The 20,696-nt window shown below is 53.3% G+C and overlaps 1 protein-coding gene across 1 annotated transcript in view; it reads left to right on the plus strand.

The window, feature by feature from the left end:
• PLXNA2 (plexin A2) overlaps positions 1-20,471 on the plus strand; it is a 207,878-nt gene extending 187,407 nt beyond the window's left edge. The window contains exons 20-32 of the mRNA XM_036912405.2: positions 134-368; positions 2,392-2,534; positions 3,211-3,479; positions 5,370-5,436; positions 5,642-5,788; positions 6,434-6,593; positions 6,972-7,075; positions 10,724-10,823; positions 11,795-11,985; positions 13,351-13,520; positions 15,878-16,090; positions 16,782-16,932; positions 17,683-20,471. Of these exons, the coding sequence (XP_036768300.2) occupies positions 134-368; positions 2,392-2,534; positions 3,211-3,479; positions 5,370-5,436; positions 5,642-5,788; positions 6,434-6,593; positions 6,972-7,075; positions 10,724-10,823; positions 11,795-11,985; positions 13,351-13,520; positions 15,878-16,090; positions 16,782-16,932; positions 17,683-17,778 (2,046 nt within the window). The 3' untranslated portion in view covers positions 17,779-20,471. The remainder of the gene's footprint in view (positions 1-133; positions 369-2,391; positions 2,535-3,210; positions 3,480-5,369; positions 5,437-5,641; positions 5,789-6,433; positions 6,594-6,971; positions 7,076-10,723; positions 10,824-11,794; positions 11,986-13,350; positions 13,521-15,877; positions 16,091-16,781; positions 16,933-17,682) is intronic.
• The last annotated feature ends 225 nt before the right edge of the window (positions 20,472-20,696 follow it).

Consider the following 20,696-nt stretch of genomic DNA (forward strand, 5'->3'; position numbering starts at 1 on the left):
CAGATGATAAGCAGGAAGTTGTTTTGTATCCAAACTGCACTGTGTGGCTGTGGTCTCTCACGTCCTTTCTGAAACGATAAGGATTCCATTGCAGACCAGGGTTCGACGGCGTCTGTGTGTTTGCCATGCACAGGTCCACGTGGGCGGGATGGTGTTCTCTCCCGGCTCGGTGAGCGTCATCTCGGACAGCTTGCTGACCCTGCCAGCCATCGTCAGCATCGCAGCGGGCGGCAGCCTCCTGCTCATCATTGTCATCATCGTCCTCATTGCCTACAAGCGGAAGTCTCGAGAAAATGACCTCACTCTCAAGAGGCTGCAAATGCAAATGGACAACCTGGAGTCCCGGGTGGCCCTGGAGTGTAAAGAAGGTGAGCGGAGGCACTCCGTGCTTCCTGGACCCCTTTCTTCACCAGCCTCATGAAGCACCCCCGACAAACAGCTCTTATCTCTACTTCCATCCCTCCCACCCCGTGCCTTCACACTCCACTTTGACCTCTGTTTTTCTAGAAACTTCCTTTGCCTGTAGAGCCAGAGAAGTCCTATGAAGAATGCCCACAGTGAGGCCCCAGGCCTGACCACATTGTTCTGGGCCCCCTGACTCACCCCGCAGGCTGGCCACCTTCCTCTCCCTCTCAGGGCCTCAGTCTCCCCACAGAGCCTCCCACGCCCTGTTGTCTGACTCTAGAGCCCCCAAATGGGAGTACCCAGCTCCTGTTTCTTGCATAACTGCATAGAGCATGTGGAAGGAGCTACAGGAAAGGCAGGCAAGCACCTCACCCGCCTCCCAGTCCACCTCTCCCCTGCGGCTATTTTCCAGCCATGCTGCAGGCTGGGCCCCTGAAGGCCACGCTTGCTGTTGGGGATGTGTGTGGGTGTGGAGACTATATTTTCTTACATCTCCCACACAGCCAGAGCTGCAAGGTCACAGCTATACCTGGCATCTCCGGGCTAAGGACCCAGTGGGCTCTCTGAGTAAACACTTCAATTACAAATCAAAACATTTTCCCTTTTGCTGCAAAAGTCAGGATGAGAAACCAGCCCTCTGCAGGATGAAAGAGAAGAGCTGGGCTGGGGAAAGGTGGGTGGCAGCGCCTCCCCTCCTCCCGGTGCCAAAGCTGGAGGGGTGGGTAGCAGGAAGACAGGCCTGCCACCAAGGGGATATTCCCTGTTGGTCTGGGGCCTGATGGCTAGGGGACCCCAGGGCTGCATTTGGTGTTGCTCCCAGTTTCGCACACATGCATGTGTGTATTGAAATATACATAGTATAAGCTTTACCATTTCAGCTCTCACTGTCTCTAAACCCCAGGGCTCTCAGTTCAGTGGCACTAAGTACATTCACATTGTTGTGCAACCATAACCACCATCCATCTCCAGAGCTTTCTCTTCTTCCCCAACTGAAACTCAGTACCCATTAAACACGAACCCTCAGGCGCTGGTACCCACCATCCCACTTTCTGTCTATGCATTTGCCGACTGTAGGAACTTCACGTAAGTGGACTCATACGGTGGAGATGCTCCCGCGTGTGTCCTTGCACGTCTGGCTTATTTCCCTTAACATGTCTTCAATGTGCATCTATGTTGCAGCATGTCAGAATCTCATTCCTTTTTAAGGCCGAATGTATTACCACCTTCATAGACTATATACACCACATACATTTTATCCAGATCTGGCAGTAGACGTGGGTTGTTTCCACCTTTCAATGCTACTAGGAGCAAGAATGCACAAGTATTTGTTCAAGTCCCTGCTGCCCATCCTTTTGGGTATAAACCTGGGAGTGGAGTTGCTGGATCGTCCGGTACTTCTGTGTCTAATTTCTTGAGAAACCACCAAGTTGGTTTCCAGAGCAGCTGCACCAGTTTATGTTCCCACCAGCAGTGCACAAGGGTTCCAGCTTTTCCCTATCCTCACCAGCATTTGTTATTTTCTGTTTTTAATGATAGCCAACCTAATGGGCGTGAAGTGGTATGTTATGGTGGTTTGGGTTTGCATCTTCCCCCAAGGTTTCTGCATCCTGACTTATCCTCTTGCTTGCGGAAGGGGAGCAAAGCAATGCTCTGGTCTTTGCCCTGCTCCCTCGCCTGCTGCCAGTGCCCGCACATCTACAACCAATCATGGTGCTGTTTCCTTTTCTTGTTTCCACTACACCTGTGATACATAGAAAGAAAACTCAAAATTGTTGCTAAGCAGAGAGGAGGAGATAATAAAAATTGCCCGTATTCCCGCCACCTCATAAAGGTAGCCTGGAGAGAGCACACCCGCCCTGCAGACACAGCCCTGTGACCTTCCCTACCCCGACGCCCCCTGTCCAGCTCCGCAGCCTTCTCCTGCCTTTCCCATCCCCTGCCTGGGTTCCCCCCTGGGGCCACTCAGTCTCCACTGCACTTCCCTAGCTTTTGCCGAGCTCCAGACAGACATCAATGAGCTGACCAGCGACCTGGACCGCTCAGGAATCCCTTACCTGGACTACCGTACCTATGCCATGCGAGTCCTTTTCCCCGGCATCGAGGACCACCCCGTCCTGCGGGAACTGGAGGTAATGCCTGCCTCCCTCTCCCAGCAGGGATGCAGGGCCTGGGCTTGCTAGGAAGGCCGATGGGGCCCAGCGGCTTGAAGGAAGGTCAGGGCGAGCAGCAGAAATAGCCTGTCGATAGCATCGCCGCAACAAGAATATTCTGATTGGGACGATCACAGCCAAAGGGGGGCACCCAGGCTCTTTGGGGTGATTCCAGGGAAGGTTCATTGTCATTTTTTAATTAATGACAGAATTAATTAAGATTCTGCCTCATTCTCAAATGGGTTTAAGGTAGCTTAAGAAAAGACCTATGATTCTGTGAGGTGTATTCATTTATTGGTTTGTTTTACTAAAGATAACAAAGCAGAGCAGAAGGGATTAAGGGGAGACTAGTAAACCGAGTAAGTCTGATAGGGTAACTAACTCCCAGCACACACTTGGGAAATCAGGTGGCGGGCATACCCCCACCCCCGGAGGGCCCCGGCCGGAGCCCAACCCTCCCAGCACAGTGGGAAGTCAGAGCAGACTACAGACTTCAGACACCAGCCATTCCCACATCACCGTGGTTGGGGAAACGGGGTGGGTGGGTGTAGGTGTTGGGGACAGATCTCCATTGCTGATGCCGTCAGCAGCAAAGACCCTCAGGAAGAGCACAGGCTAGGGGCTGGGCTCTGAGGGTGCGCGCGTGTCCGCCCAGGTGCAGGGAAACGGGCAGCCGCGTGTGGAGAAGGCCCTGAAGCTCTTTGCCCAGCTCATCAACAACAAAGCATTCCTCCTGACCTTCATTCGCACGCTGGAGGCCCAGCGCAGCTTCTCCATGCGCGACCGCGGCAACGTGGCCTCGCTCGTCATGACCGGCCTGCAGGGCCGCCTGGAGTACGCCACCGACGTCCTCAAGCAGCTGCTCTCTGACCTCATCGATAAGAACCTGGAGAACAAGAACCATCCCAAGCTGCTGCTCCGGAGGTCTGACCTGCGGCAGGGGGTGGGGAGGGCGGTGGGTGCCCAGGAAGGACCCAGAGCCTCGTTAGAGCATGTCCCCACGAGCGGCATGAGAGGCTCCCAGCCCCAGAGATGACATCCATGCAGAACAGCCTGTGTCCTGTGTCTGCACATCGCACAGTACGGAATCTGATCTTCCCCCGGCCCGCGTGGCTGTGCAGCATCTGCAGCTGCTCAGGGATGGAGGAGCACGGGCCTCAGCTTGAGCCCCAGCTAGCCACCTGCTGGCTGTGTGATCCTGGGCCAGTGACGTGGCCTCTCTGCTGTTTCGTTTTCTCATTGACAAAATGGCACCGATAACATCTGTCACATGGTCTCTCTCCCTCCCTGTGTCCCTGGAGCTGTGCTGTCCCACACAATAGCCACATGTGGCCATTCATTAAAATGAGATAAAGTGCAGCATCCAGTTCTTCCACGCACTAGCCACATTCCAAGTGCTCAGTCCCCACATACTAGCCACCAAATTGAACAGCACAGATAGAGAACATTTCCATCATCACAGAAGGTTCTGCTGGACAGCGCCAGGCTGGAGAGTGTGAGCAGGCTCTCCCTTCTGCTCCCCGTTCCGGGATCTGAATCATCAGCATCCACCACACACTCCTTCCCCCATTTGCCATTGTCCTGGCAGAATAGGGGGTTGGAGGCTTGGCATCCATCCCCCGAACCCACAGAGCAGAGCTTTGGAGCTCCTCTGGCAGCAAGGATTGCTGGCGTTCCACCACCCGCCTCTTTAACCTGCTCCTAGCAAGGTCTCCAGCTCCTAGAGCCCACGTGGGGTGAGGAGGGAGAAAGAAGGGCTTTGTTTTATGAGTACTGAGCCCCCATCCTGCCAATCTGAGCATTAGAAACTCTCATTAAGAACTGTTGTATTTAAATTAGAACTAATCTCAGGCACAATGCTGGGAGAGGGTGCTGGGAGGGGCCAGGAGAGAAAGCTACAATTTCTTCTGCCATTGTCAGTCTCTCCCAGGCCCAGATTGCTGAGCAGCCCTGGCAAATGCCTGGGATTTACGGCAACCAGAGGGTATAATTTGCAGCACGTGCAGGGAGTTAAAAGACCCCTCGGCATCCCCATCACTGAGGGTCTGTCACAGCCGCTTTGTTCCTTCCCAGGTCCCCAGATCTGCAGCCCCGGGTGTGGGGGGGGCGGGGTGGAAGGGAGCTGCTTGCAGAAGCAGATCCCCGTCAGCTGAACACTTACACACGCTGCTCTACACCTGAGGGGCTGGGACCCACTACCCCACGTGACAGCAGTAATGCCAGCTAAAGCTAAGTAGTGCTCACCAGGCTCCAGGCACTATTCTTAGCACTTTACTTACATTAACTCATTCAACCCTGACAACAACCTCGAGGTATAGATATTATTATTGCCCCCATTTAGAGATGGGGAAACTGAACCCAGAGAGCTGAAAAGAGTTGCCCAAGGTCACACAGCTGGTACATGGCAGGGTCAGGATTTGAAACTAGGCAGTCTGAGTCTGCGTGTTTGGAGGGATGGGTACCAGGGACCTTCTGGGTATGCAAAAGACTATTCAGGCATGCAAGAAATCCCAGAGGGACAGAGAAGCTCTATTTATCACCCTGAGGCCAGAAGGATGTGGGGAGCCTGGTATTTGATAGCTCTCTGGGATGGGGTACTTGACACCTTTATCTGCAGACCCTCAGTACCACTGGGTTGGCACACTAGACAGAGGCCAGGAAAGAAGAAACCTGTGGCCCAACAGCACACTTTGGTTACCAGCATGCCGGCCTTTGGTGCCCTATTGTTTTCTTGGGCCGTGGTGCACACCACAATCCAGGCCCCTCCGAGAGCCCTCCACAAAGGCCTGCCGCTCATACCTTCTCCCTCCCCAGGACAGAGTCTGTGGCTGAGAAGATGCTGACCAACTGGTTTGCCTTCCTCCTGCACAAGTTCCTGAAGGTGAGCCAGGGCCTGGAGCCAGGAGCCAAATGAGGGGTTGCTTCTCTGAGCCCAGCCTTCAGGGCTGCAACGGGGTGCCCCTCAGGAACAGGAACCTGCGCAGCCGGGGTGCTCCCGAGCCAAGAGGGCCCAGGAACACAGTCGAGGAGATGGAGGGGAGGAGGCTGGTGGTGCCACATGCCCCACACGCTGCCTGTGCCCGCAGGAATGCGCCGGGGAGCCGCTCTTCATGCTCTACTGTGCCATCAAGCAGCAGATGGAGAAGGGCCCCATCGACGCCATCACAGGCGAAGCGCGCTACTCCCTGAGCGAGGACAAGCTCATCCGGCAGCAGATCGAGTACAAGACGCTGGTAAGGAGGCCGGCAGCCAGGGGACGTGCGGGCTTCCTGCCTCCGGCCCGTACTCTGCTCTCCGAGCAGAAAGCCAATCTGAGGGGTCAGTGAGGAGCCTGGGAGGCTGGCCTGGGGGCATGGCCAAGGGGTAGGCCAAGTGGACCAGAGTGAGGCAGATACACCATCTCATTGGGTGGCCCCCAAGAGCATTCTCTGCCTCAGTTTACTCTAGATAGTATTGGGGGTGGGGGAGATCACCCACCATTAGATATGGGGAAATTTACATTACGATAAAGCATGTAAGTCTGCTTATGCCTAATATAGATGCATCGGGGAAGTGGGTGGCCAGCCCTCAATACACCTGGAGCCATCTCTAAACCCCTAGGACACCTCACTCCAGGACAGTTGTCTCCCCTGAGCCATCCAGGCGCTGGAAAGTAGAGTCCCAGTTCTTTGAGAAAGAAGGGGTGGGCATAATGATTCTGGTTGTCATTTGGCAGATGGCAGGAAGGTGCACAGAAACTGAGGCACAGCCAGAGAGGCCCCCCTGTTTCTCCTGTAAAGGAGTGAGCCTTAGACAGAGAAGACCCCCAGGCCCAGCTCCCCCCTCCCCAGACTGCTCCTTCAACTCCTATCATTGTCCCCTTCTATCACCACTTGTAGATACTGAACTGTGTCAACCCGGACAACGAGAACAGTCCAGAGATCCCAGTGAAGGTGTTAAACTGTGACACCATCACGCAGGTCAAGGAGAAGATCCTTGATGCCGTCTATAAGAATGTGCCCTACTCCCAGCGGCCTCGGGCTGCTGACATGGACTTGGGTAGGAGGCCTGGCCTTGGGGCAGCGGGGCCAGGGATGAAAAAGCCAGTTCTAGGCCGGTATTCGGGCTGGGGATGGGAGGGGAAGACGGGAAGCCCCACCCTCTGCCCTGCAATGCAGCCCCTCCTGGGGTGCAGCTGGGTCCTGCCCAGGCGAGGGACCACGTGAATACTTCTCCAGGGCACTGCCTGGCAGATGTGGCTGCCTCCAGGGAGGCCCACACCTCTCCCCAGCTGTCTTGGCCCCATGGAGCCTGGGTTGTCTCTAAGTTCTGTGGGTGGCACCAGCCTGCAGGTCCCTGGAGGAGACAGGGCTGGGAGATCCTGGCTCACAGCCCCCATGCCCTCACACTGCTATGTGCACCACCCCCTCTACCCAGAGTGGCGTCAAGGCCGGATAGCCAGGGTCGTGCTGCAGGATGAGGACATCACCACCAAGATCGAGGGTGACTGGAAGAGGCTCAACACACTGGTGCATTATCAGGTTGGACGCAGCCCCTCAGCAGGTCTAGGGCCTTTGGCTTCCCGGAATGTTCCCTGTCCTCCACGGTTTGCTCTCAGGTCCTCATTAGCCTAAAAGGGGTTTTGTTTATCTCCGCTTTCCTCCTCCTTCCTGAGCCTAAAGCAGTGGCTGTCAGCCACGGCTGCCCCTAAGCATGGCTGAGGGAATGTACCAAATGCATGAGTGGCCAGATTCCAAGCTGAGCAGCTGACCTCTCTAGGCTGGGGTAAGGCTGGGCATTTCTATCCCATGTGTCTCTGTGGTTACCGTGAGGTTCTCCACGAGGACGCCTACCGCAGGTAGCCGCTGCTCTCTCGGGCATCTTACCAGTGCAGCTCACACTTCTCACTTGCAATGGGGCAGGGATGTGGTTAGACTTGCCCTTAGTCTTGCATTCTAGCTGGTGTCCTTGGGGAAATTACTTACCTTCCTTCTCATCTGTAAAATGGGGTGAATGGTGATCCCTGCCCATAAAGGTGTGTGGAATAGATTAAATAAGGTAGATAAAGTGCTTAGCACGGTGGCGGACACACTGAATGAATAGTCACAAAGCAATTCCAGCAAAAGAACAAAAGATCCAGGAGTATCTTCTCCCACCCCAGCCCCCTTCCCTCCTTGGTAACCTCTCACAGTGGGGCCGGGTGGGGCAGGGAGGGGGTCTCTGGAAGATTCAGCACAGGTAGGCTGGTTGGGATTCAGGAAAAATACTAAAATAGAAGTTGGGAATGAGAGACATACAGAAAACGAAACCAGCCAGAGGAAGTGCCTCGGGCTGTGAGCCCCAGCAGGATTGCCTGTACCTCCCCGGCAACCTCCTGGCATCCATCTCGGTCCCCGCCTCACACAGGGAGGGCTCACAAGGCCAGGCAGGCTGGGCTGGCAAGCACCGAGTTGCCATCAACCATGCCACCAGGGGCCCTGACAACCAACAGGAGCTGTCTCGGAGGCTCCCAAGGTGGGGGGCACTGGGGAGACCCCAAAACACTCCTCTCCACCTCTCTGGCCTTTATGCCTGTATGCTGACACCCTGATGGGACCCCCCAAGATGGAGGGACTGTGGTGTGGTGGAAAGAACAGAAGCTTTTCAAGCAGTATTTAATGCTTTCCCCACTCCCTGGTAGTTTAACTTCAGTGTCTCTAAATCTCGGGCTTCTTATCTATAAAATGGGGATAAGAACCCCGACCTGTGAAGGTGGTTGGAAGGACTAGGCTCAGTAGGCGAGGTACCTCGGAGGTACAGTTGCACCGAGGCGGCTATGGCCATTCTCTGTGGAGTCCACGGCCACCCCACCACCACCACTGCACGCAGAGCCTGGTGCACCCTGTAGAAAGTTGTAATGAACCAGTTGGAGCTGAAGAAAGCCCAGAAGCAAATAGCATTAGGCCCCCAAATCGTAAGTTTCTCTAGGGCGGAAGTGGGAATTTCTTCCCTGTGGCGCCCTCACGCTTGTTCCTGGACCGTCTGTCCTGTGGCTCCCAATCAGAAAAATGGAATATTTTGTACTTACAGTGCTTACCATACAAAGCACTTTCAATTCCCTGATGTCATTTATCATTCATGTATTCATTCGTTGCTCAAATATTTACTGAGCTTTGCTGCTTGTGAGGTACTTCCCACATGCTGGCCCTGAGTGACAGGGGACAGCGGGGCTTAGTCTTCCCTTTGGGAGATGCCTAGGCTGCTGGTGCCCGCAGTGCACCACTAATGCCAATACTTGCTGAGAGCTCACTGGGCGCCAGGCACTGCTCTCAGCCTTGACGTGTCCTGACTCCTCGAATCCTCATGACAAACCTAGACACCATGATTATCCCCAGTGACACGTGAGACAACTGAGGCACAGAGAGGTTAAGTGAATTTCCCAAAGTCGTGTAGCGTGTAAGTGGCAGAGCCAAGGTCAGACCCAGCCAGGCATCTTGACCACTGATTTGCATTGCCTCTTGGTCAAGAGGAAGAAAAACTGAGGCCAGAAGAGAGATTTAGTGACAAGACCCGGAATTGAATTGAACTGTGGTCATTCAAGTCACCTTGTGAATCTTCCCTTCGGTGACAACAAGCCATAAATGATAATGTGTTCTGTTCTTCCTGGGAGGGTAAACCCCTGCCCTTGCCAGGCTTCAAAGTATCATTTCTAGGCTGTCAGTTGCAAGGAGAGCTCCTCCTGAAAGGCAGAGGCGGGGAGCTCCAGGCCGGGTGCTGAGACTGCGAACTGCTGGCAGTACAGGAAGGTGCCCCCTCTGGGACGTACAGGACCCTGCAGCTTTATGCCACCGAGTCACAGCACCGCCCTCTCGTGACCCTCCCTGGAGGCCCAGGTCCTAGGAGACCCCACAGGAGAAAATTTGCATAATCTTAATTAACAAAGAGATGTTAAAAAACTTCCCAGGCTCCCACAGATTTATAGGGAGGGTAAAATTAAACACCACTACTAAAACTGGCTATCAGGGAATCCCGTTAGCACTAATGTTCATTTATAGTTCGACTTCTCAACATTTAATTCTTTTTTGGTAGGAGAGAGGGGCTGACAATTTAAGACCCAGAAAGATGGTTTTACGACTGGTGCAGCTATAAATCAAGCTTATAAAGTTCATAAAAATTGTTAAAATAAAAAATGGTTTAATAGGAATGTTTTATGGCCCATAACATTATTATAGCTGTTTTATTCCCTCTGCGTTAGGGGTTTAATTGGATCGCCACAATTCTGGGGATTCTCCATTTTTATTGGATGGACAGTAATCTTAAATCAGAATGGCCCCAAATGTCTTCAATATGGCTCCTCATTTATCACCCCTTTCCCTCCAGGCTGGGTGCTGAGCCTGGGCACCCCCACAGAGGATAGGGCAAGACGTCTCCTTTCCCTCTGACTCCCCGGGAGCAGCTGCCCCATTGCTCAAGGTGATCCAGGCTTTAAAGGACTCAGGCCAGGAAGCAAGCAGAGCCGAAAGAGAAAACAGGCTTCAGACCAGTGTGACTTGAAATGAAATCCCAAAATTAGGGTATAATGGGAAGATTTGTAACCAGGTCTGGAGCCTGGCAGACCTGGCTACAAATATTGGCTCTGCCATGTATTAACTGTGTGTCCTCAGCCTCTCAGTGCTCCAGTTTGCTCACCTGGAAAATGGGAACAATTCTACATAATTCACAAGGCTGAAGGGAGGCGCCAGGCCTGGCCCAGTGCCGTCCGATAGAATTATAATGCAAGCTACGTGTGACATTTTAAATTTCTTACCAACCGCATTTAAAAAGTAAAAGTAAACCAATGAAATTAATGTTCACAATATATTTTATTTAACTGAATTGATCTAAAACAATTACATTTAACATGTAATCAATATAAAACTTATGAATGAGATCGCCTGTACAATAGTCATGCTGAGCCATTGAAACCTAGGGTGTATTGTTCACATTAACAGCTCATGTCAGCTGAGACTGTGTCACTTGGGACTAAGCAGATTTCCAATGCTTAACAGCCACAGGTGGCACCTGGGGACAGCAGGGATGTTATTTCTAGTATTCCTGACCTCCTTGTGCTCTACCCCACACCCACTCCATAACCTTCTAGAAGTACTTGGCTATTCAATTTCCCAAGATACCTACATTCACCTGCACTGGACCTTTCATACCCTTCTCAGGTGTCAGACAGATCCGTGGTGGCTCTGGTCCCCAAGCAGACCTCCTCCTACAACATCCCTGCCTCTGCCAGCATCTCCCGGACGTCCATCAGCAGATACGGTGAGGACCAGGAAGGCAGCTCAGAGGGGAGTCTCCCGTGACCCTCCAGGAACCAGTCACCAGCCCTCCTGACAACAGATTCCCTCGCTGCCGCCCGCCTCCAGTCAAAGGCGTTTGGTCATTTGTTTCCCTGCCCTGCTAGTCCAGACATCCCCAGGGAAGCCCATCTCTTCAGAGCGATGGGCACAGGCGGTATACCCTGTGCCCCTCCTTTTAACAGTCCAGTACTGGCGGAGGGGTTTGAGGGCCCCAGAAAGAAGGAGAAACCTGGATGGGGGTTCATATACTGCCAGTTCCTTGTACAATGCCACTTTATGACTGTTGTCCTGGCTGAATTATCAATAGTGCCCTTTTACTCTCAAAAGTGTCCCAAACGGACTACAAATTGGCCATCCTAGCCCATCCACCCCCGAGGAGTGCTAGGCCCCCCAGTGCCCTTGCAACAATGAGGTTACGGGGCTTCACTGTGTCTTATTCCATTTTCTCTGGTTTTGTGTACATCCTAGAACTGAGGCCAGTGGCTCCAAAAAGGGCTTAGGCAATTCCGTATTTTTGGCCCCAAGAAACAAGGGCCCCTCTAAGTCCCAAAAGGGAGTATTTACAACTTTTAGCTCCTTAGTATCCAGACTTTTATCAAAGCCCCTGTGAAAATACCCAGTTAATAGTTGACCTCTTGATTATTCCTTGCCGGAAGCATCAGGGGAGCGGGGAGAATCCCAAATCCCCAGGGGTCTCTCCAGCTCACAGAATTTCTAAATACTTTAAAGAATAAAAATAAAATTTTAGGCTCCTCCATCCTCATGCCAACCAAGGGTCCCTAAAGTAACCCACCAAATATGAAGTCCCATGTGTCCCCTCCTAATGGAAACCAGTTTATTCTGAGTGTCGCTGGAGGGCAGAGATTGTAGGATTCTACAAGGCAGGATAATGAAAGAAATCAGTCCCTTACAGGCCCCCTGTCCGCTTCTCAGACTCCTCCTTCAGGTACACAGGCAGTCCTGACAGCCTGCGCTCCCGGGCCCCCATGATCACCCCAGACCTGGAGAGCGGGGTCAAGGTGTGGCACCTGGTGAAGAACCATGACCACGGGGACCAGAAGGAGGGTGACCGGGGCAGCAAGATGGTGTCTGAGATCTACCTGACGCGGCTGCTGGCCACCAAGGTAACTCCTGCTCTGCCCAGTCCAGGAAGGGCTCCCCAGAGGAGTACGTCCTGCCCTCCCCACCACCACCACAGCATAGGAAGGATGTCATGGGGCCTGTCCCCCTGGGGACAAGCAGGTGGGAGTCCAGGGCAGGCTCCCCAGGGGATCAGGCCTCTGCTGACCCCTATCCTTTGGCAAAAATTACAAGGATATGGTTGTTCCTGGCCCACCCCTCAAGACCACCGCTACGCTTCAGAGGAATGGCTCTCTCACCTCTGGGTCTCCGTGCACCTTAGGAAGATACTGGGGCTTCCTTACTGGTGTTAATCGGACAGATAAGCCAACCTCCACCATCACTGCCTTTTCTTTTCCTTTCTGGCCTCATGGGAAGAAAAGCAGGAAGGCCTGGTCCTGCCAGTAATCGCAGGGGAGGCCCCCCTTCCCTAGTCCATGCCATCCATCCCTCAGTATTGATGGAATGAGGCAGTGCTGGAAGCTGTGATCTAAGTTGTCTTCCAGCTCCCCCAGCAGAGAACAAATATGCCCATAAGTATGGCCATCATATGCCCATATTTGCCAGGACAGACTAGATTTCAAATGCTCTACCCCAATGACCCGCAGAAGTGTTGCTGAAATTCTAACAATGGCATCCAGATTACAGCTCTCAGACTGGATCCCAGAAGTGACACAGAAATAGACCATCAGACGGCATGTCTCAAATTTTGCTTTGCCTGATAGGCTAATAAAAGACCAATGAAGAAACAGTAGAAAAAGCTAGACATTTTCCTCTCCGTCAGAGGTGTTTCTTGAACCTGTAAACTGTGGTACCCAGGCCCAGCCTTGTCCCTGCCTCAGAGACCCTGAGGCCCCGTGGGCCAGAGCTGTGCCTTAGGGTTTTCCCACCTGGTCACTCCAAACACCATTTATCTCAGGCCACTAATATCATAAGCCTCTTCACACCTTCCCGCCAGACCCTCTGGGGCCCTGCCCTGCTCATGCCAGAAGCCCCCAGCCCCCCAGCTTGTTCTTCAGACACCAGCTGGTACCAGTCTGCACCCTCCCTCTCCTGCAGGATGCCTGGACTCAGAGCACTTGCTGTCTTCCTAGCGAATGCCCTGTGCCCACACCCACCTGGCATGGACACATGCATAAACGTGGCATGTGCCTGCATGTTGGATTCCCTGGAATCCACAGCCCATCCAGTCTCTCCCACCTCCCCAGCACCCCAACAGCCCTCCCCACACTCACTGCACCGTCTGCACAGCCTGGCTTCGCAGACCAATTTTCAAGGCAGGATCTGTCCAAGGCACCATCTGGTCTGCCCATCTGCTGCCTGCCGTGCCCCATCCTCCACCTCTTGCTCTCCCACCACCCGACCTACAGGGCACCCTGCAGAAGTTTGTGGATGACTTGTTTGAGACCTTGTTCAGCACTGTGCACCGGGGCAGCGCTCTCCCCCTGGCCATCAAGTACATGTTTGATTTCCTGGATGAGCAGGCAGACAGACACAGCATCCACGACACAGATGTGCGGCACACATGGAAAAGCAACTGGTGAGCCCTCAGGGAGCCCGGGGTGGACAGGGGCTGCAGCCTGGAGAGCCTGCACGCTGTGGGGCACGGGGGCCAGCAGTGCCAGGGAGATGGGGAAGCCTGTTCTCCGTTGTGGCCGTGTAATCCAAGGCTCCTAGGACAGACAGTGCACGTATGTTCTGCAGAACCAGCCTGGTCCCCAGGTTGCTGGCGCCAAGTAGGGCCTGCCTGGCTTGGGGCCTGGCACCAGGATGCACGCTCAAGCCGTGCCCTTTCAGGCTAAGACCCTTCCCCAGAAAGTGCCTCCTCCCTGCCTCAGACCTCCGGTTCTCAGGAAAGGCTGCTGGAGGAACCCCAGAGAGCCACACTTGAGACCGGGCAACAGAGCTTGAAGCCTTCAATGTCGGGCATTCTGAGCAGGGCAGAATCTAAGGCACTTCCTGAGACAGGGAAGCCCTGACTTAAACTTCGACCCCTGGGGAAGTGCTGGGGAAAGCTTGCACCTGCTATAGACTTGAGCCCACTGACTAAGAGGGTGTCACTGCAAACTTGATCCCTTAAGGCCAAGTTATTACCCCGGCGCCATCGCTCTCGGGGAGCAGCAGGCAGGCTGCCTTCCCTAAGGTACCCTCCACAAGCAGGCCCAGTGGCGGGAGAAGCAGCTCCCGCAGGCCTTGGAGTTTGAACCTGGGCCACAGACCAATCTGACAACTGGCTTTCAGGTCAGACGGGCCTGGCCAAGAGCCCGAGTCAAAAACCTTCCTTCAGGGAAGAGTACAGAGGAGGGAGAGGGAGGTCCCGGCATTTGGGTTGGGCAAGCAGCCCACGCAGCTGTCTGGAGTCAGCCTTCTCCTCAGAAAACAGAGCCGACACAGATGGGCCCCGGCTGTTATTTGGGAATCAAAAGTCCTAGCAACCAGCAAAACACTCTGGAAAAACCCAGCCCCCTGTATCCCTCTCTTCTCCGGGCCCGGGGTTGCTGTGACCCTGTGAGGTCTTCAGCTTTGATCTCAGCGGGTGAAATGGAGAGACTCTGGTGTCTGGGGTGAGGACCCCACAGGGCACTTCGCTGGGCGGGGCCATCGCTGTCTCCTCTGCTTTGGAGGACTCCCCGGCCCAGCGCTGCAAGCGGGCGACTTCAGGGAAGTCAGGAGAAAGTTCTGGATTCTCTCCATCTCTGTGCCTTCTGTCTCTGGCCAGCCCCAAGTCGTAGAAATGCCCTACCCTGGACTTGTGGTCAGAAGAGTCCCTTTGTCCAGACTTCAAATAGCTAATATCCAAGGAAAGAATATTAGAAGCTCCCCAAAGCTGCTGGAGGAAGGGGAGGTGGGCGAGATGCAGCCCCTCTCAGCCGACACCGCTCCTCCTAGGTTACAGGAAGTCAGAGACCCTGTTGCATTTTGAAAGATAAGCAGAAATAATGGAAGGGCTTGGAGTGGGCAAGGCTGACTTTTCCAAAGCCTTGGCACAGCTGAGACCACTGGGGTCCTTGAGAGTCCCCAGGAGATGCAGGAGGCGGGAGGAAAGCAGGCTGGATTGCCACAGCACCATCTCGGGCCCGAAGGACGAGCCAGGGCCCAGAGGGTTAAGGGCCTGAGGTGGCTGGAGTCGGAGAAGGCGGCAGGAACAGCAGCTGCTCTGGTTTTGAAGGGAAGTAAACAGGCTTATCCTCCTCACGGCCTAAGGAGCAGAGAAAATTCATTCTCCTCTGATTGTGAATTCCTGAGTTGCAGAGGAACTCTCCTAACGACTGAGGAGTTCCTCTTGGGGTGGGAAACGCTGCGGAGCAACTGTGAGTCATTCCCCGCCCCGGCCCAGAGAGGAGAAAGCCCTGGGGAGAGGCTTGAAAGAGCTGCCCCCAGGGTAGCTCATTCCCCAGCCCAGCCAGGCCAGGCCAGCAGAGGGCTGGGCGGGGAGCTCAGGTGGCGCCCTTTGTGCCACTCGGAGGCAGTGCAGGGGCTGCTGGCTGGTCCCCCTGGACAATGGCCACGGGCGCTGGAAGGGACTCGAGGAGCCTGGTGGCTTTGTCTGGGGCTCTGAGAAAATTGTACTGTTCTCTGTACTTGGGCTCCCCTGGGGGCATGGAGGCCTTTGGAAAAGGCAGCCAGGAGGGAACGGAACCCGCCACGCCCACCCCTCTACCCCCCGTTGTTAGAGAGCAGGGTCGTACCCCGTTGGGTATAATGGCACCTATCCTGCTCTCCCAGGGTCAGGAGCAGCTTGGGCTAAGTGAGCCACCCTGGCTGGGTTTCTGTGATTTCGTTCCCTTGCCCTTTGGAGAGAGAGTTGGCATTTGGGGGGAAGGAGGAATATTTCCAGACAGCGTGGGGGTGTAGCAGAGGTACACGGGCCAGGCTCTGCTCTGCCCTTTCCTACAGCCTCCCTCTGCGCTTCTGGGTGAACGTGATCAAGAACCCCCAGTTTGTATTTGACATCCACAAGGGCAGCATCACGGACGCCTGCCTCTCCGTGGTGGCCCAGACCTTCATGGACTCGTGCTCAACGTCAGAGCACCGGCTGGGCAAGGACTCGCCCTCCAACAAGCTTCTCTACGCCAAGGACATCCCCAGCTACAAGAGCTGGGTAGAGAGGTGAGCAGCCCCTCGGGACAGGCCCGTGCCCCGGGCCGCCTGCTCCATGCCCTGCCCTGGAGGCCTCACCGCCCAGGACGCAACTGTGTGTGTGACACCCGTGGGCTCTCATGCCCCCACCCTTCCTCCTTGTCCCAACTTCCTGCCAGAGGAGAAAGGGAAATTTTGTGCCCTTGGAAGTCAGATCATTATCATTCCAATGACTGTCTGTTGAGAACATGCTAAGTACCCAACCCTCTGACTGAATTTTTTATATATCATCTCAGTAACATATCCACCAGAGTTATGAAGTAGGTATTACTGTCATCTGTATTTTACTGATGAGGAAACGGAGGCAGAGAGAGCCTAAGTAACTTGCCCAAGGTCACACAGCTAGCGCATAGCAGTGCCGGGATTTGAATATAAGGAGTCTGGTCAGAGTCTGGGCTTTTAACCACTTGGCAGAGGGGAAGGAGTTGGGGGGCCCCGCAGCCAGAAGTTCACAGCTAGATGGAATCTGGCCTCAGGGAGAGCATCAGTCTCCAGGCCTCAACCTCAGTGTGAGGCAAGAAGCCAGAGGAAGCCACATTAGAAGAGAAACGGGGAGGCAGGGGCAACTGGGGACACCCCGTGCTCTCAAGGGGCCTGTCAGGGTAGGGTTAGGCAGATGTTTGCTGAGTCCCCATCAAAGAGCCTGTCCTCTCTCTGGCAGATACTATGCAGACATCGCCAAGCTCCCCGCCATCAGTGACCAGGACATGAATGCCTACCTCGCTGAGCAGTCCCGCCTGCACGCCGTGGAGTTCAACATGCTGAGCGCCCTCAATGAGATCTATTCCTATGTCAGCAAGTATAGCGAAGAGGTAAGACGGGGCCCTGGAAGGGACAGAAGCCAACACACACAGCATGTGAGGCGGTTAAACAGAATGCCTGGCTCGGTCCTTACATAACCGCAGCAAAGGGTGATTGAGAAAACATATTCATGGAGTCAAAACCCCAAGAGCTCAAAAATCATTACCATTCCTTTAGAAAGCAGCCTAAACTCTCCTGATTCATCCAACACTTTCTTGAACATTTCATTATCCTTCACACATTGTTAATACAATAAATAACACTTTTAGTAACATAATTGTTTTTAGTTCAAAGTGTTGTACGACTAATTTCATTCTTTCTTAAACAATGAATCAGGCTCTTCTTCACACTTGGGCACATGCTGTCAGTTACATTTCAGATAGACAGGTGACCTCACCATGCATATGACTTCAGGGAAGTCACAGGTCATGCGTTAGCATTGGAGCTGCAAGTAATATTAGTAATAATAATAATAATAATAGTCAACACTTACATAGCACTTTCTATATGCCAAAGATTGTTTTAAACACTTTAAATACATACAAACATATGCATATTTGTACATGCATATATACATGCAGGCAAAGGTATATACATACATATGCACACATACACACATACATAGACACACATATATTTTCAATTAATTATTTCCATTATTTAAGGTTATGTTCACTGGGGCAGAAGGATTCAGGGTTTGGTAAATGGCGTCTTCCAGACGGAGTCCTGAAGTCTTCCCCACCTTTGTTTTCGTTCCTCAGCTCATTGGGGCCTTGGAGCAGGATGAGCAAGCCCGGCGACAGCGGCTGGCGTACAAGGTTGAACAGCTCATAAATGCCATGTCCATTGAGAGCTGAGGGCCAGAGCCTCACGTTCCCGAGCAGAGGGGCCCGTGAGGGCTGTCACACCGGGAGTCTCAGAAGGAAGGACGAGAGAAGGGGATCAGACCCCAGAGCTTGCTGTCCCCTGGGACCCCACCCGGGGAGAGGGGATGGCCCCTCTCCCCATGCCAGCCAAGTTTCCATCACAGCCACTTCCTACAGGGAGACCCTTGGGTATCTCCCACCCCCAGTCCGACCCGGAGAGGAGCAGGGGGTGCAGAGAAGGTGGTTCTTCAAGCTGAGAGGCACCAACTGGGTACTTGGCTCCTGCCTCTGTGACTGCTGCTTTGCATGAAAACTCATTTGATGTATATTGGGGAAATAATGAGAACTTTATTTAATTTTTTTTAAGAAAAAGGGGGAAAAAAAACAAATAAAACAAAAGCCTCCCTGTGAATCCCGTCCAACTTCTGTTTACTTCTGATTTCTGTTCCCTGCCTTCTTTGTTCCCCCCACCCCTCCTTCCTTGTGGAAGTCCTGTTTCCAAAGGCCAGAAAAAGCCTACTAGAGATACTGGGAGAAACTGGAGGGAAAATGATTGCTTCCTTTCCCTTGAAATCAAAAAAAAAAATCAGAAGGAGAAGAATGAGCACAAGTCCACACCAAACACTTCGCAAACATAGAGGCCAGTAAAGCCTGGAATTATCTTGGCAGCCGAAAGAGCGTGGAAACTACAGAACTTTGCACAGATTGCAAAGCCGTCAGTGGCTCAACCTGGCCGACTGGAAATTGAGCTTTACAAACCACACACCTGTATATTCTCATCTCTGGACAGGAGGCTGGCGTCTATAGAGCACCAATGCTTTTGGCTACTGTTTTGTTGTTTGTTTGTTTGTTTTATTTAATGCGAAGCCTCAACAAATGAGGAGCTGGTCTTTGGTACTTTCCCTTTCGGATTCTGTACAGTTACTTTGGGAAGTGGGGGAGAGGTGGGCCTCTCCCAGACCAGCCGCCTGAGGACCCTGGGCAGCCCTGCCTTACATCCGTCACTGTCATCAACCATGCACCCTGGGGAAAGGGTCTGCAGGTGTGTGGCCCAAGCCTCCAGGAGGTTCCCCTTGGGAGCTGATTTGGGGACCTGCGTAAATGGCTTTGGACTCCAGTCAGCCAGTCGTTTCTTGCAATTAAAGAGAAAACATAAATCAAACACTGTTTACAGCAAGCAATACTTGAAGAGCATAGGTTAAAGAAGCTACAGTCTTTATTGTTATGTTTTCTTCCTTTTGTCCTTGTGCCTGGAGAGGGAAGGCAATCCTGTGCTCCTGTGTAGAAGCTCCTGGTGGTCTGAGCACTGGCCTCAGTAGAAAGGACTGACATCCCCACGCTACTGTCATCTCCTGCCTCTCTTTCTGCCACTCCTGTCCTCATAGTTTGAAGGACAAGGGGGTGGCTTCTCACCAGGCTCCTTTCCTGCTCTTTCTCTTTTGCTGACACCGAAAACCATGGAGGACCAACCGTCCTGAGTGTAGTTTCCAAATAAAGAGACCAAAGTCCCGTGCCCTGGTCCAGCAGTAGTCCCCAGCCAAACCAGTGCCTCTGTTGGCCAAAGGACCTCGGTGACCGGGAGAGCCATCAGAGTTCCCAGGCCTCCCACACTGACAAGGGGCCAAGCAGCATCAGAGCGAGGGGGACGGAGGACAAGAGAAAGGCACGGATGGGATGCAGGGACGCCAGAGAAGACAACCTGCCCATCCCATCCTCCACTTTTCAAGGGTCCGCAATGCTGGGAAACTGGACCAGCCAGCTCAGAGAGGCCAGACCAGAGTCGTTTACTCTGTAATTAACTCTGCACCCCAGCTTCTCGGTGCCCTCATTTACCTCCAAACAATTCCAATTTCCAAAGGCTTTGCTGACCACATCAGATTCCCAGAAAAGGGCTGGGGGAGGGCTGGCTTCCGTCCCTGGCGTGTGGCTTTGGATAACTGTGCTAACCACACAACAGACATCGCCTGGTCTCCTCAGCTCCGGTTTCTTGCGTGAATGCAGCCGACAAATGAGAAGAGAAAAGCATTCAGCAAAATACTCAGGAAACTCGCTGTTTTCATTATAATTCACAACCGGCCATGCCAAGGCCACTTTCTTCTGATAATCCACTTCTGTTAAAGTTTCTCTGGGCCCTATGAATAGCCTGAAAGAAATGCTAATGACTGGCCTTCTGCACTAAGCCAAAGTGTTTGCTCTTCATAGCACCCAAAACTCATCAGCTCAGAGCCCATGATTCATGAAGATGAAAGGTGAGGGGCTATGGGCAAGAGGAATGTGAGCAGAGGACGAGTTGTGCTACCCACAAACATTTCCAGCCCACCCTCAAGTTACTTATGAGCTCTGAATGAACGTTTTCTGACTGCTGCTTAGATTGCCTTCCAGGCTTTGCCCCACCAAGTAAAAGGAAGGTAGACATCTCAGCTTTATCTTAACCAACCCTCTCCTCTGTGCATCTATGCAGGTGTCTCCCAGCAACTACTTTTGGTGGCCGTTCTCTGCTTCCATGAAGGGTTTTAGAAAGTGTGCAGGAGGGTGGGGGGATGACCAGCTGGAGAGTGGGACGACAGGAGCCAGAGCTGGCATGTGTCTCGGCCACATGTCTCAGGGTTCCATGGGAGAATTGGGGAAGCTGGGTTGGCAAAGGAAGTGGCATAGGAAGGAATCGAGTTGGTAAAGGAGGAATTTAAGAAAAATGCAGCGCAGCTGGACTGAGGCCGGGCCACAGGGTGGAAGTCTGTACAGCCTTGACCCGCCTCTGGCTTCTCGTCTATCCTTCCTCCACCAACTCTTGGCTTTGGGTCACTGAGAACCAGTGGAGTCCACACCCCATGGAATGAGGAGGAGAGGGAGTCAGTTGGCCTCTCTCCTCATTATTCTCCAATCTGAAGGTGTTTTAACCTTCTGTAAGG

The sequence above is a fragment of the Manis pentadactyla genome, chromosome 9 (assembly GCF_030020395.1).
Source record: "Manis pentadactyla isolate mManPen7 chromosome 9, mManPen7.hap1, whole genome shotgun sequence".
Taxonomy (NCBI): Eukaryota; Metazoa; Chordata; class Mammalia; order Pholidota; family Manidae; genus Manis; species Manis pentadactyla.